The 14,894-nt window shown below is 33.9% G+C and overlaps 1 protein-coding gene across 1 annotated transcript; it reads right to left on the reverse strand.

The window, feature by feature from the left end:
* Nucleotides 1-10,884: 10,884 nt before the first annotated feature.
* On the reverse strand, nucleotides 10,885-11,795 carry LOC149535805 (calmodulin-like protein 3). The gene has a single exon (XM_089804553.1). It carries the CDS (start codon nucleotides 11,652-11,654, stop codon nucleotides 10,938-10,940), a length of 717 nt encoding a protein of 238 aa, XP_089660679.1. The 5' UTR covers nucleotides 11,655-11,795; the 3' UTR covers nucleotides 10,885-10,937.
* Nucleotides 11,796-14,894: the final 3,099 nt, after the last annotated feature.

Consider the following 14,894-nt stretch of genomic DNA (forward strand, 5'->3'; position numbering starts at 1 on the left):
ATTTAATAGTGTGTTGTATAACCTTTAATAGGTTGGCTCTTAACCAAGCTCACTTTAGAAGAGTGAAAAATTGGTAGCATGTAATTTGGTGGTTTTTCCTAAATTGGGTATCCATATTAAATCCTGGTGTCAAAGTGTTGTTATCATGTGTGGATGTTATTATTTTTCATGCTATATTTTACAATAGTTTATTTATTGGAAGACGATACTTATAGAGACAGAGAGTTAAGACATTGCATGAAATGTTAAATTTCTAATGATACACTATAGAGATTAAGTGAGTATTTTTGATTCATTAATCTATTTGAAGTGTTTAAAAGTTGAATTGTTACATCTAGACATGAGGACAACTGATTCATCCCCTTGCTTATGAGTTATTCTAAATCATTATAATAACCTCCTCAAGTTGGGTGACTTCCAATGATTCACATCTAAAGTCTCTACCTCATATTACCTTTGATCATAACTCATTGGTTTTTTGGTTATTAAACACTTTGAATCATGCCCCCTCCTTCGTTCAAATATTAAATCATATGGTCTTCACACACGTCCCTCAAGGAGATGGTCAAAAAGTGGTGGAACAATACCATAATGTGCACTCCCATATTTAGAGTCACCTCTAAATTGGAGATAATTAAGATGGAGGTCAAAGGGTGGAGTAAGCATAACTTTGGGGATATCTTTGTTACTAAAAAAGATCTCACTAGTTCCCCATCCCATCTACAAACCTAGCCAGCTAAAGGGAATGCTTCGCTAGATGTTCAACACAAAGAGGAAAGGTGTAGAGGAGACTGGAAAGAACTTCTCAATAAGGAGGAAACTTATTTGAAGTAGCATTTATAGGTTCAATGGCTAAGAGAAGGGGACAAGAATACTCCCTTCTTGCATCAATTCGCTACAAATCATAGAAGGAGGAACACTATTAACACTCTATAGATTGAAAGGGGAGAAATCTATAATGAGAAATTTCTCTTGGGTTGACTTTCTACCAATGCTTTTAAATTGACTACTCCCCTATGGGTACTAATTCAAGCAAGTTCCATGACCCGATCCTCCAACACCTCCCTAATGTGGTTACGACTAAGGATAATGAACTCCTTCTTAGTAGGGTTTTAGATGAGGAAGTTAGAATTTTTTTTTTCTATGAATTCTTACAAGTCTCCTAGCCTGAATGGTTTCCCTTTTTCCTTCTATTAAGAATTCTAGAGTCATTGTGGTTATGAATGTGACCAAAGTTGTGAGAGATTTTTTTAGGACTAGAAAATGTTAAGACAACACAATAAAACCTATATTATTCTAGTCACAAAGGACATCTAACCTTCGACTATCAATGAATTCAAACATATAAGTATGTGCACCACCTTATACAAAATCCTCTCCAAAGTCATGGTTAATAGGATCAAGACCCTATTGGATAAGATTATCAACAAGAATCAGAAGGGGTTTGCTCTAGGAAGGCAAATTTTTGATGCTGCCATCTCTACACATGCAATCATCCCCTCAATGGACAAAAATAAGCATGTGGGTATGGATCTCTAACTTGATATATCTAAAACATATGATAATGTAAAATAGTGTTTTCTTTACAACATCCTCTCTTTTTCTAGTTTTAGTAGCACATTTATCACATTAATCAATGAATGCATGGAAACTATCAACTACTATGTTATTGTTAATGGCACTTTGGGAGAGTTTTTTGGTTTGAACAAAGGTCTGAGGAACAGTAACCCCCTTTCACCCTACTTCTTTATTATGGTTGTTGAGGTCTTAATAAAAAACATGCAAATGTTGGCTGATTTACGAAGATTCAAAGGTATCAGACCAGCCTCGACCCTCCCCACTATACCATCCAATAGTTTGTGGATGACACTTTTTTCTTTGGTGAGTCCTCAATTGTGGAAGCCAGAGAATGGAAACTCTTATTGGACCAATATGCTATTGCTTTAGGTTGGAAAATTAACCTCCAAATGAATAGGGTATTTTTCTTTAATACTAACAAAGATATACAAAACAAGATTATCAAAATCTTGCATTTCCAACCCGTCGACCCCCCTTCCACTTATCCTTTCTTACCTCTCATAGTCAAGGAGGTCAAGATTAGTTTCTAGGACTATCCTAGAGAGAACCCAAAAGGAACTTGTGGGGTGTAAAGGTAAACTACTTAGTCATGCTAGTAAACTCCAGCTTATAAAATCTTCTCTTAAGGGTATCTTGGTTTACTTCTCGTCCACTTTAAAAATCTCTAGTATGATGGCTAAAAATCTAGAAAGGATACAATGCAATTTCCTGTGGTTGGGAATTGAAGAGAAAAATAAACTATCCATAGTTAGATGGGACAATGTCTACACTCCTAAGAAGAGTGGTGGATTACAGTTAAGGAAAGTCAGAAATATTAATATGGCTCTCTATTGTAAAATGGCTTGGAAGTTGATGATGGAGGAAGAAGATTGGTACACCACTATGAGAGCTAAGTATATGCAAGGGGGAAGCTTTAAGGAGAAATTCAAAGAAGGGAGTCTCCCTGAATGCTCCAAAATTTGGAACAATATTATAAAATGCAAAGCTCTCCTTGAAAAAGGCCTAAAATGGCAACTTGAGAATGGGCAGAAAATAAGATTTTGGAAGGACAACCGGAATACTACTACCCCTTTAGACCTTGCAAAGAATCTTAACCTTTGTAATACTTTGACTCATAGGTTGGGAGATAAAATGGAAGGGTACATTAGCACTGGGAGTTGGATTAATTTGGGCCAACATTTGAACAAAAATTAGGGGTTGGACATCAATGCTTAGGAACTGGTTGATAACCTAAAGCACATGAGAATTCCATAGTTTGACATTAAGAACATAATTCTATGGGCCTCTATGCCCTTTGGAATTTTCTCCACAAAGTCTCCTATGATATCACTTTAACTTTTCCCAGTTCTAGCAAGGAATGTGACAAAATTTGTTAATTGTCTAGCCTTTCAAAATACCCTCTCATCCATATTTGGTGGAGAATCATTCTCCCATACATCTATTGGTATATATTGAAGAAGAGAAAAAATAGGATATTTAGAGAAGAAGAAATTACTCTGCAAGTTACCTTCTAGTTGGGTATGTGATTGTTATCAAAGAATGTGACTAGTAGTCAATTGAAAAGCTCTGATACACCCCCCTCCCAAGAGGATATTGGAATTGCAAAGGACTGGAACCTCCTAAAGGGATTTGACAAGTTAAAAATACTAAAAAGGAGGATAGAGACAATAACTAATGGGCTCCTCCCTCACCAAGATGGTGTAGACTCAACTTCAATGGGGCTCTTAGAGGAGAGAGATAGGTGGGTGGAGATATTCTAAGGGACCATAAAGGAAAGTGTATCGTTGCCTTTGTGAGACCTGTAAAAGATCACATGGTTAATTGGGTCGAGGGTATCACACTCCTATTGGGCCTAAACATTGCGATGGCTATATGGATAACTAAGATTGAAGTTGAGGGTGAATCTAAATTCACTATTCAAGCCATCCAAAGAAGGGGTAGTATTGGGTTGAGAGTTAGCACTATTCTTGAGGATCCGCCACCCAGCTTCTTAGATTCCATAACCATAAATTTTGGCACATCTTCAGGGAGGGACATGCAATATGAGACTCTATGAATGTCATTAGCTACAAATGGAAGGGTTAAGATGCTAGTAAATCAACTTCTAGAAGACATAAGGAACCTCATTAGGAGGGAGGAAGATATGGGTACTTGTTAACCATGCATAAAACTATGAGGGTTACATAGAAAAGAAAAATTGGTAGTAAGAGTAACCCTTTCCATATTTCTAGAATTTCCATTTTCCAAAAAGATACTTGACATCTTTTAATTATGAGTTGGAAAGGAAAAATTGAGATTGATTTGAGTGTGTATAGACATAATTCTATAAATATTTGACATCATTACAAAAAGACTTTGTTTAAAACTACAATTCTAACATGTCCAAAAAATAGTTTAATAACAAAGGCAAGTTGAGTACCATGTCCATCCAAAACATTAAGGATTCACACCTATATGAACAATTGGAACACTTGAATAGATGGTACTCCCATCTTTGTCATTATTGTAGTAAAGGGAAAGGCTACAACCTTATTAGAAAGGGATTTTGAGATTCATTCTTTCTAACTCGCGAAAATTTAATTTTTAGTCTCTATATTTTGTTGAGTGTTTGAAGTTGGATACTGTGGGAGGAAAAAAGATTAACATTGAGCCAACTAGAAGTAATATTTCCTTTAGGAACAATGTGAAGGCCATGTTTGTGTGTAAAGAGGGAGGGTTGTTGTGATTTATGGAATGTATGATTGGTGCTCAACATGAAAGTATTTCCAAGCAGTTTCTTTCATCCTAGAATGATAGAAGGGTTATGATGAGAGGCCTAACCTATGAAATCAATAAGGAGGTCATTTCCAAATCCATGGTTCTTGCTATGGAAGGGAGAAAATGGAAGAAAAATAGAAAGATGTCAGATTACAATGCCCTAAAGAAATTTTCAATCCTCTCAAGGAACCAGTCAAGAAGCAAGGAGGGTTTAGTAGAGAAGATTTCTTGAGCATCTAGAAAGATGTTTACCGCATCATCATTAAGTATTTCACCCTTGAAGGTAAGTTTATGGTGTATTACTTTTACCACCTCCCTTTCCTTAACCATTTGTGCCATAAATTCATTATCTCCATTCCTTTTTACCCGTTGCATTCCATTGAAAGTAACATTGAAGCTAACTGTAAAGGAAAGGACAATATGATTTTATATCAAGGGTTTCTATTTAGAATTCATAATTTCCACTATGCTTGATGTCCTCTGGTTGGTGAGCCCATACTCACTTATGCTAATACTCCCCTTGGTTCTCATGAAGCTGGTCCTTCCTAGCCTAGCAAAAAAAGGGTTAAAACTCAATCGTCCTCCCTACCTGACCCTAGTGAAAAGATTGGTGAACTTACCAAGTCCCTTAAAAAAAGAAAGAAAGAGGTGTATACTGTTGAGTCAGGTGATAATATTGAAACCTCAAGGGCTCATAGGTATATTTAGATTGCTAAAGATAAATGCAAGAAAGCTTTGAAAAATACTAAAGGGTCAAAATCTATCAATTCAATGACACAAAAATGCATGAAATTGTCTACTCATTGCTCGAGAAAATCCCTTGACTTCGCTTGTGATATCAAGAACACCTCCCACCCCTCTCGCTCTACTATCCAAATTAAAATCCCCATCTTGAACCCCAATCCCAACCCCACTTTTTGTAGGTTTCTTTCATGGAGGCTGCCAAGGACAATCTTGGACCGACACCAACAGCGTTACTGGGGAAGATTAAATAGAAGATATAAAAGCATGAGGCAATGTTGTAGGAGAAGAGAAGGGAGGTTGGCATCTTTAATAGGAGGATTTAGGAATTGAACAAATTTTCCATCAAGGTTATGCATACTTGTTCTATTAGATTGTCTATACTGCATGAGAAGATTTCTAGGACCAAGACTACCAAAGACTTTAAAGATATTGTAAATTCCTTAAAGAAGAATGGACTGCCATGTTGCTTTCTAAGTGGTTGGGAGGCAATTTAGATAGTTGGTCTAATGGTTTTTTTCTAATTTTTGGTTAATAGTTGGTATGGCATTAAACTTTTTATTACCCACCCTGCGTGGTGTAGATACATTGTTAATATTGTTATGCTGGATGACTTTATTTTTAATGCTTTAACTATGAACAATACATTTTTTTTGATAGAGGCAAACTATGGGTTGTTGTTTGTGCTGAAAATGTGCTAGTGCTATTAATATGCTAATATTTTTTCCATGAGTCAGCACCCTCTTGCTTCTTTTAATGGTCAAAAACATATTTTTTAAAACTATAATGAATTAAAATTGTCAACTTTTGGAAAACAATTTAAATTCCCCTCTTGTATTATCATTTAATTACAAAGAACATCTTGTTAACATTTACAAATGTGAAAGGTGATTTTTTGTGATTTGAAAATGTAATGGATCAAAAAAAAAAAACATAATACATTATTGGATATGCTTCCTGCAAAAGGTTTTATAGTTTAGATGTAGAGTATGTTTTAAAAAAATAGTACAATTATTTTAATATGTTCATATGACCTACTTTTTAAAAGAGTCAAATTATAAGTATTCATAGGCTTATATACAATTGCAATCAGTTTTGTTAACTAGTTATTAATATAATTTTATTTTTATAAATTATTATTAAATATTTTAATTCTTGAAGGTTTTAAAATACTTCAATCTAAACATGTCAAACTTATAAGTTATAAATTTATAAAATTATTTTTCTTCACAATAATTGGCTAATTTGTTTGAGACAATGTGCTTATCACAATTTTTAGAATATTTTTTTTTAGGCATCTTGTCTAATATTTATTATAAAATATTACCCTAAAAAATATACAATATTTTATTGCTAGCAAAATAACCCATGTTGGGACCCTCAAAGGGCCACTCAATTTGGTTCCATTCAGAAAGTACAAGGTTTATTTAAAAATGTAATTTCGGTCCATAATCTCATTGAAACATAATAAATTATAGAGCCCATCTATATATTGAATATTAAACTAGTAACATCATTGTCTCTTAGGCATTTCTTTCAGGTACTTTCCCTTAGGCACTTCACTTTGGCATTTCTCTTGAGAAATTTCCCTTGAGCATTGCCCTTGGGCAATTTCCATTAGGTGTTTCCCTTGAGTGCTTTCTATGAGTATTTTCCCTCGAGAAAACTTGGGTTTTCCATTGGGAAAATTATAGTACTAGTATCAGAGCCTTGCTCCTGCTAGCCTATTGGGATGACTGAAATATCTTGGGATTTGGATCCTACTATGACACCCAATAGTGATGGACATTGGTGGTTGAAGACACTACAATAGATTGGAAAAGAGCTTGGTGAGGATGTTGATATTCCATTAGATATTTATATTGGAAGTATGTTTGTGTAAGATGGACTAATTACCTTAAATATTAATACGAATGATCCTTTCTCTGATCGAGGATGCCTTAAGTCAACCTAGGATATTGCGACAATATGAAAAGGAAATGAAGTTGTCAGCTACAACATGTCTCTATATGATCTTGAGAATCTCTTATCCTAGAGAACCATATGATGATAAAACCATGATAAGGATATTTCATTTGATCATTGACAAATTTTAGAACCTTGTTGACTTTAGTGGTGATCCTTTTTGGTAGGAGATCTACAATATTGGAGAAATGTGAAAATATCAAAGTAAGTAACCTCTTCTTAGATCTTGAGTTGCACAATTTGATCCATGATATGCTTCATCACTTCTTGTTGATAATCAAGGAATACCAAGATAAGTTAAGGTTTCAATTTCTATGGAGAGCCTTATGCTTTCATGCATTGAAGAGATGGAGGAGATATCCCAACCTATCATATCTATGTTGTTGGCTATTCACAATCTAGAATATATTCCTTCAATTGCAACATGTAGGTTGGTTGATAATATATTCAAGCATAAGAAGTGTGAAGAAAAGTTGAAGTCTCATTTGCACAAGTGTGAGGAAGTTGGCAATGATAGCAAGAGTGATACATTACATCAAGAAAATGAAGATTCCCATAAAGATGTTGGAATTCATTGCTACCCCTATATGTGGAGAACACCTAAAAATGAAGAGGTTTCTTACATGGATCTTGCGAAGATGACATGAATAGATTAAGGTGACAAACTATTTTACTACTTTGTTTCATGAGCCAAGCCTTCAATTGATTGAGTATGGAGCCTTTCCTTATGTAAAACAAGCTCTAACCATTGAGGCTCTATCTTTTGATCTTCTCACTACTGAGGTTCTATCCGCTAAGATTCTCTTTGTTGAGGTTCTCTCCATTGAGGGTCTCTGTGTTGACTCTATATTTTCCACCAATATTTTGACTCTTGAGTCTTTACCCATTTTCAAGGCTATATTTTTTGTCATGGTTCTCTCGACAGAGGCTCTCTCTTTTGAAGCTTTGTCTTCCACCAAGACACTTCCCACCACAAAGGTTCTATCCAACAAGACTTTTTCTACCAAGGTTTTCTCTACTAAATCTCTCTCTCCCAAGGCTCTGCCCATCCCTAAGAATTTGTCTACCGAGGTTCTTCTCATTGTCAAGGTTTTATCAGTTGTGACTCTTCTTGATGTATGGGCTTTGTCTATTGCTAAGGTTTCACTCACCAAGGCTTTGTCTGCCACCAAGTTTCTATCCACTAACACTCGACCCACCATTGTAGCTTTGTTTATCATTGACGTTATTTTTGTGGCTCTATTATTGGCTATCTTTTTTCTTGTGGCTAATTTCATGTCAACGTCAACATCCATATTTGTGGCCATACCCGAAGAGATTGATGAACATAATTACGCATAGAGGATTTTATGGATTAGCATCATTGGGATCCTAATAAAGGGAATGGTAATATTTTATCAGAGTGGTGCAACAAAAGTTGGATGACTATGTATTACAACAAAATTTTGATGTCAACTCATATGTTCTCCCTACATGTTCGATTTGATATTTGGAGCTGATGATGTTGATAAGATAGTGAACTAGTTGAAGAAAAACAATCTTTTGACATCGAGGATTTGTAATATTCCCAATTTTGAAAAACTCTGAGATTTTAATTAATTAAAATGGTCCCATAATTGAAATAATATTATAAATAAATCTTTAATTAATTAATAAGGGGACCCATTTTTATTTTATTTCCGTAGGTGTTGGTTGTGTCAACATTTTTTATAAACCTTTAGGAAGCTTCCCTCGAAGCCCTTTATAAGGCCAATCTTAGCTTGTTGTAGACATGTGTCTTGGATTTTATTTTGTATTGCAAATTTGAATTGGAGTTCTTGTTTGTCCTTTCAGAGGTGGAAGATCCTCCCTATTTGGTGAATGCAGTTTTGGTGGTTCATAGCCACCTTAGTCTTCCAAATTGGAAATATCGTATGGATATTTTGCTAGTGTATCAGACTTGTCAATCATTATTATTTGGTGACTACTTTATATCTTCTCAGAGCTTGTTTTATGCCTATGTAATATGGAATTGAAGCACTTTCATTATTTGGGAATTAATATATTTGAGTCGTTAGCTTTGACAACAACCTTTTGGTGTTATGCCTCTCATTCAAAAGTGTTATTATCAATTACCTTTGATATCTCTAGCAATTGAAACTCATCTTTGGTATCCATGCTATTTGACATTCTATTTGTCTATGCCTATGAGTCCATCTTTTTGCATTGTAATTCCTTTCACGTGTTCCTCAAATTGAACACCCTTGCCCTTGTTGCACACTATTATGTCTTTTCACTCCAAACAATTACACAACAAATCCCCACTCGAATCCTCACCATACACCCACTATTCATTGAAGTCTATATGCCCATTGTACTTACCCTTAGGTTCTTTCCCTCGGGCATCTCCCTTAGTATTTTCACTTGGGTGTTGCCTTCAAGAGCTTTCCATTGGGCATTTCCCTTGGCTATTTCCCTTAGGATTTGCCCTTGAGCACTTTCCCTTGGGTGTTGGTCTCTGGCTACGCCTTTAGGAACTTTCCACCAGGCTTTTCCCTTGGGCACTTTCCCTTGGGTATTGCCCTTGGGAGTTTCCCTCGTGTACTTTCACTCGAGTGATGTCATAGGGCATTTTTTTAGGGTAATTTATCTTGGACATTTCCTTCATGTACTTTCCCCTGCAGATAATTTGTGGATAAACTATGTAAGTTCTAAAATCAACATTTCAAAAACTTACACTATTTATCTAGGAACTCTTTGCATTATACATAGAAATGTATGTGAATGTGAATAAGACACAAATAAAGCAAAGAGTAACAATATTAAGGAAGAAATTCATCTCCACATAAACTTATGTTTCATTTTAATATGAGGAAAAAAATGATAAAGAATTTTTCATCTACTAGTTTAATTCGACTCTAAAATGGGAGCATGAGCCTTTAAGATGAAATCTCTTCGACTAAAAATCAAAGACTAAAAAGTATCCATTCCACCAAATTTACCCTCAACATTGATCCTAACCTCATTACTTATGTTATTGAGACTTACATTTATCAAGAATAGCCCAATCTCACCACTAAATTAAAAGACCATTGACAATATAAAAATATTATTCCGAAAGAAAACAAATAAACAAATTACTCAACAGCTCCAATAATCAAATCGAATCATAGAATAATTTAATAAGTAGTGAAAATAAAAATCATTATTTGTTAGCATAATTCCTACCGAGTCTCTCCACCACTACTTGAGGGGCTGACCTCGGCCATTTGGTGGCTCTTGTTATTTTCAATTATTTCCACTATCAAAGGCGAAGTGCTAGTGATGTTTATCATTATTATTTAGATTCTTAGCTTCCTGCGGGGTGTAGTGGAAAGTTAAAGTAAAGAAAAAGAAAAAAATGTTTAATGAATTGTCTAATCTATGCAAGTGGACCAGTCTAGCAAGGTGGTCCTGGTTTTCTCAAAAAATTATTGTGCACAATTTGAAAGGAATACCATTTAAAGGAATGATCATCCATATTTTACTTAATCTTTGCTGAACCAATAAGTAATTCATGGAGCTATACATGTACATCCATACAAGATGCTAAACTGTGAAAACATATTGACATTAAGAGAAGAGTTACTATGTTTCTAGACGAGATTGTGTGGGAATAGTTATTATACAGATCTCAAATTGCAAAGGCATACTGCTATTAAGTGAAGAGCTATTATGTTTCAATAATGCTTCAGATCGTATTCTATGATTTATTATTAGATTCTCTAAATTTTTCTTATATCTTGATGATAGATCAATGTTTTTTCTTATATCTTGATGATAGATCATGATCTAAAACATTGATAGTAACAAACATATACACAATTGCATCTAGAACATACTAGCTCAAGATTGAAGATCCAAATTCTTTTGTGAACTCAATCTACAATTGTCATCATATTCTCAAATTCCTCAAAATCTATCCTACCGTCAGAATTGTTGTCGAATTTAGCCACCATTACTTCACAATTCTCCAACGCAATCCCTTCGCTGAAACCCAGATTGAGCAAAGAATTTTGAAGCTCAGATGGGGTGATAAAACCATCACCATCTTTGTCAAAAACGGAGAATGCTTCCTTCAACTCTTCTTTCTCAGACACCTGCTTCACATCATCCTCTGCAGACTCAAAATTTTCAAGCAAACTGAGACAAATTTTGCAGAATTCATCAAAATTCATATACTGTGGAAAACTTGTCAAGATGTTGAGACCATCATCACAGTAGTAGTGAAGACCAAGCTTTTCTAGCAAATCTTGTATGTCTTCTGTGCTCACCACGCCGTCGCCATTGTTGTCCAAAACATGAAAAATTCTATCAAGTTCCCTTTTCTTTGTGCTCTGCAACAGATTTTCACTCTCAGAAGAACTACTCACCTCATCAATGGTGGACTCAGAGCTTGAGCAACGCTCATCTGGTATAAATTTGAAGCCTTTACGTGTGCCAAAGCTAAAGATTCCAGTTTTAAAGATATGGGTGGCCAAAACAGAGTAGAATTGCTGAAAACAACTACCGGCAAAGGATGCAATGTTTTCCCAACACAGAGAAATGAGAGATACATAGAAAACAATATGATTTTTTAGGTTATCAGAAGCCATCTCTACAACTGAAAAAAAAAAAAAAAAACAATGAATTCAAGCACCAGATTTCTGCAGGCTAACCAACGAGGAAAGTAGTGATATATAATTTCTCCCACAAATTTCTGCTTAAAAAGACGTTGATGTAGCACACGAAGTTGCAAAGCAGGTGGGAAGATTTGTTTAGTGTGATTTTGTTTTCCGTAGTGGAGAAGTTATTCCAAACTTCATGGAAGGTTCCGTCACATTTTGTTTTCTTCATGTGAATAATCTGCGTTGTGGCGTAAGGGCCAGGCCACCTGCTGTCGTACACTATTCGGGATTGTATTTCTAAATAATTGAAAGTCTGGGGTTTTTCAGATTTTAGAATATGATATTTTTATTTTTATTTGGGGGTTATAAAAGATGATTTGTGGTTTGCATGTTTATTGGATTTTGTTCAAGATTTGTGGTCTATTTAGCATTGGATTATGTTTATAGATTTGTTCGTTTACTATATGATCTAATTTTTGTTGGCTTGTTGGAATCTTTATTTTCTATTTGGTTATTTGGATAAAAGGCATCTATCCGAGAGGATTCTTAGTTCTAAGGAAACAAATTTTCTTGTTAATTATTAGAAAATGATTGGATCTATAATTTTGTTAATGATTAAATTCAATCTATACCAATACAAATGCTCCTTTGATATGTAGGTGTATTAAAAATAAATAAATAAAACTTCTTAATATTGTCTTTTAGAACTTTATAGATAGCTTCTCCTTTCAATTTTGGTTCCACCTTGCCTCAAAGTTAGTCTTCAATTTTGGAAGTCCAACGTGGATCCCCAATCTCAATTGTTGACATGGAAAATCCTCTGTGTCAAGTTACGTCTAAAGCGGATCCCTAATCTTGATATTTGTCTTAGAAACTCCTTCATGTCAAATTGCTCATTGGTAATTAACTCAAAATCTTTCATTTTTTCATCATTTCTTTGATAATTTAGAATAGAAGTTAAACATCTTCAAATGAATGTATAAGTTAAATAAACACAAAACAATAACAATTTAATTAAATAATTCTATATTAAGAGTTGAGTAAAGAGTGCATGTATATATTGTTATCTACTTTTATTATCATATATAAGATGGTTGGAGTAAAGTAGTTGAATGTCAAAGACTTATGTTTGTAGATTTGAATTTTATCCATGGGTTTGCTCTTTGACAATATAAATGACCTTGTACCTAAAAGCATTTGACACATAAGAATATTAGTTCTACTTGGCATTTAGATTTGATACAACTTAAATGTGTTGTTATACTCTCTTTAAAGGAGATAAATATTTCAAAGACTTTAATTACTTGATTTAGACTTCTCATATGGTTTATATTCATATAACTATAGGTTCCCACAAAAAGGATTTGTTGATTCTTTAGTTTTAGGCTAGCAAGTTTTAGTTAATTGCACTTTAGATTATGCTTCATACCCCTTAATAATTTAATAATTCTGTATGAGTGTGAAAATGTATAGAACCATATTACAATGTTCACAATGAAATCTACTAAAATATTTGAAAGAGTGTGGGGTTTTCTTAGATCTTGGAATATGATTTATTGTTAGCTTATAAAAGGTGCTTTTTGTTTGTTTGTATGTTTGTTGGATTTCGTTAAAGATTTGTGGTCCATTTAGCATTAGATTATATTTATAGATTTATCCATCTACTATATGATCTATTTTTTGTTGGCTTGTTGGATTCTTTAATTTCTATTTTGTTATTTGCATAAGTGATATCTATGGATATCTAGAGAGGATTCTCACTTTGTGAGGAAACAAATTTTCATGTTAATTATTAGAAAATGATTAGCTCTATAATATTGTTAATGATAAAATTCAAGTTTTGGCTATAGAAATATTCCCTTTTTATATATATATAAAATCAAATTGCAAATTTTCTTTGCTTCTTAATAGTCTAAATTAGAAATTTATTGATATCGTCTCCCTTCAATCTTGGTCCCACATTGCCTGAATGTTAGGCATAGTATCAAGCTTGATTAGACACAATGGAACAAAGCTAGCCTTTGATTTGGAAGTCTAACATCAATCCCCAATCTCAACTTATGACATGGAAAATCTTGCATGTCATGTCCAAAGAAAATCCCCAATCTTGACTTTTGACATGGAAAATCCTTCATGTTAAGTTCAAGTGGATTGGCAATTAACTCAAAATTTGTCATGTTTTTATCATTTCTTTGATCTTTAGAATATTATGAAGAAGCTAAATATCTTCACATAAATTTACAAGCTAAATAAACACAACACAATAGTAGTTATTAAAACATTTTATATAAAGAGTGCACGTAAATATTATTGTCTACTTTTATTATCATATATAAGATGGATGGAGTAAAGTAGTTGAATGTTAAAGACTTCTAGATCTATATACAATCGCATGGACATTATGTTTATAGATTTGAATTTTATTCATGGATTTTCTCTTTGACAATGTAAACAACCTTGTACCTAAAAGAATTTGTTGCCTACGATTATTAATTCTACTTGGCATTTAGATTTGATGCAATTTTTGATACAACTTAAATGTATTGCTTTATATATTAAAGAAGCCAAAAAAAAATGGGGTCATCCCTTAAGATCAGAATAATGGTTAACCAATTCACAATAGATTACCAACAACTAAATAACCAATGCATTCACAACCTCATCCCTTAATATTAAATACCCATCCCCATGGAACTTGCACAATGAAATCAATTTCTTCTCTAACATAATAACCATATTACAAGTCACTAAAGCATTGTCCATCTTAATAATAATAATATAAGCATACAATCTAAAACTACTGTAAACATACAATCTAAAACTACTTGAAAAGTTTTAAAAGTCCAATAAGGCCATAGATGACTAGTCTAGAATATTAGCAGTTGAGACATCTGAGTAAAACTAGAGCATAGTAAAGAAAACACAAAACAAAAAAGGCCTAATTTTTTGCCTTTTCCTTTCCCTACCTCACTAGAAAGACCTTCACACTATCATCAACTAGGAAACCATAGATTTTCCTTAAGTCATGTGTACCAAGATTATCATCCACCTTTTCCTACTAGAGTAGTTACACCCTCATAGTTTCCATACGTGTCACCGTCACTACAAATCTTGATAGTGTCTTGAAGTACTTGTCTAGAGTTGTAAATTGGACCTTAAGTTCTTTAATATCCCTACTATAATTCTCCAAGGTACTTTCTAGTTTAGGAAACCTTAACATTTATCTTT

The sequence above is a fragment of the Cupressus sempervirens genome, chromosome 10 (genome assembly GCF_028749045.1).
Source record: "Cupressus sempervirens isolate cs-2001-9-10 chromosome 10, ASM2874904v1, whole genome shotgun sequence".
Classification (NCBI taxonomy): domain Eukaryota; kingdom Viridiplantae; phylum Streptophyta; class Pinopsida; order Cupressales; family Cupressaceae; genus Cupressus; species Cupressus sempervirens.

What these genes read in the sequence shown, in the direction of transcription:
- LOC149535805 (XM_089804553.1), bottom strand. Translation starts at nt 11,654, where the DNA reads ATGGCTTCTGATAACCTAAAAAATCATATTGTTTTCTATGTATCTCTC.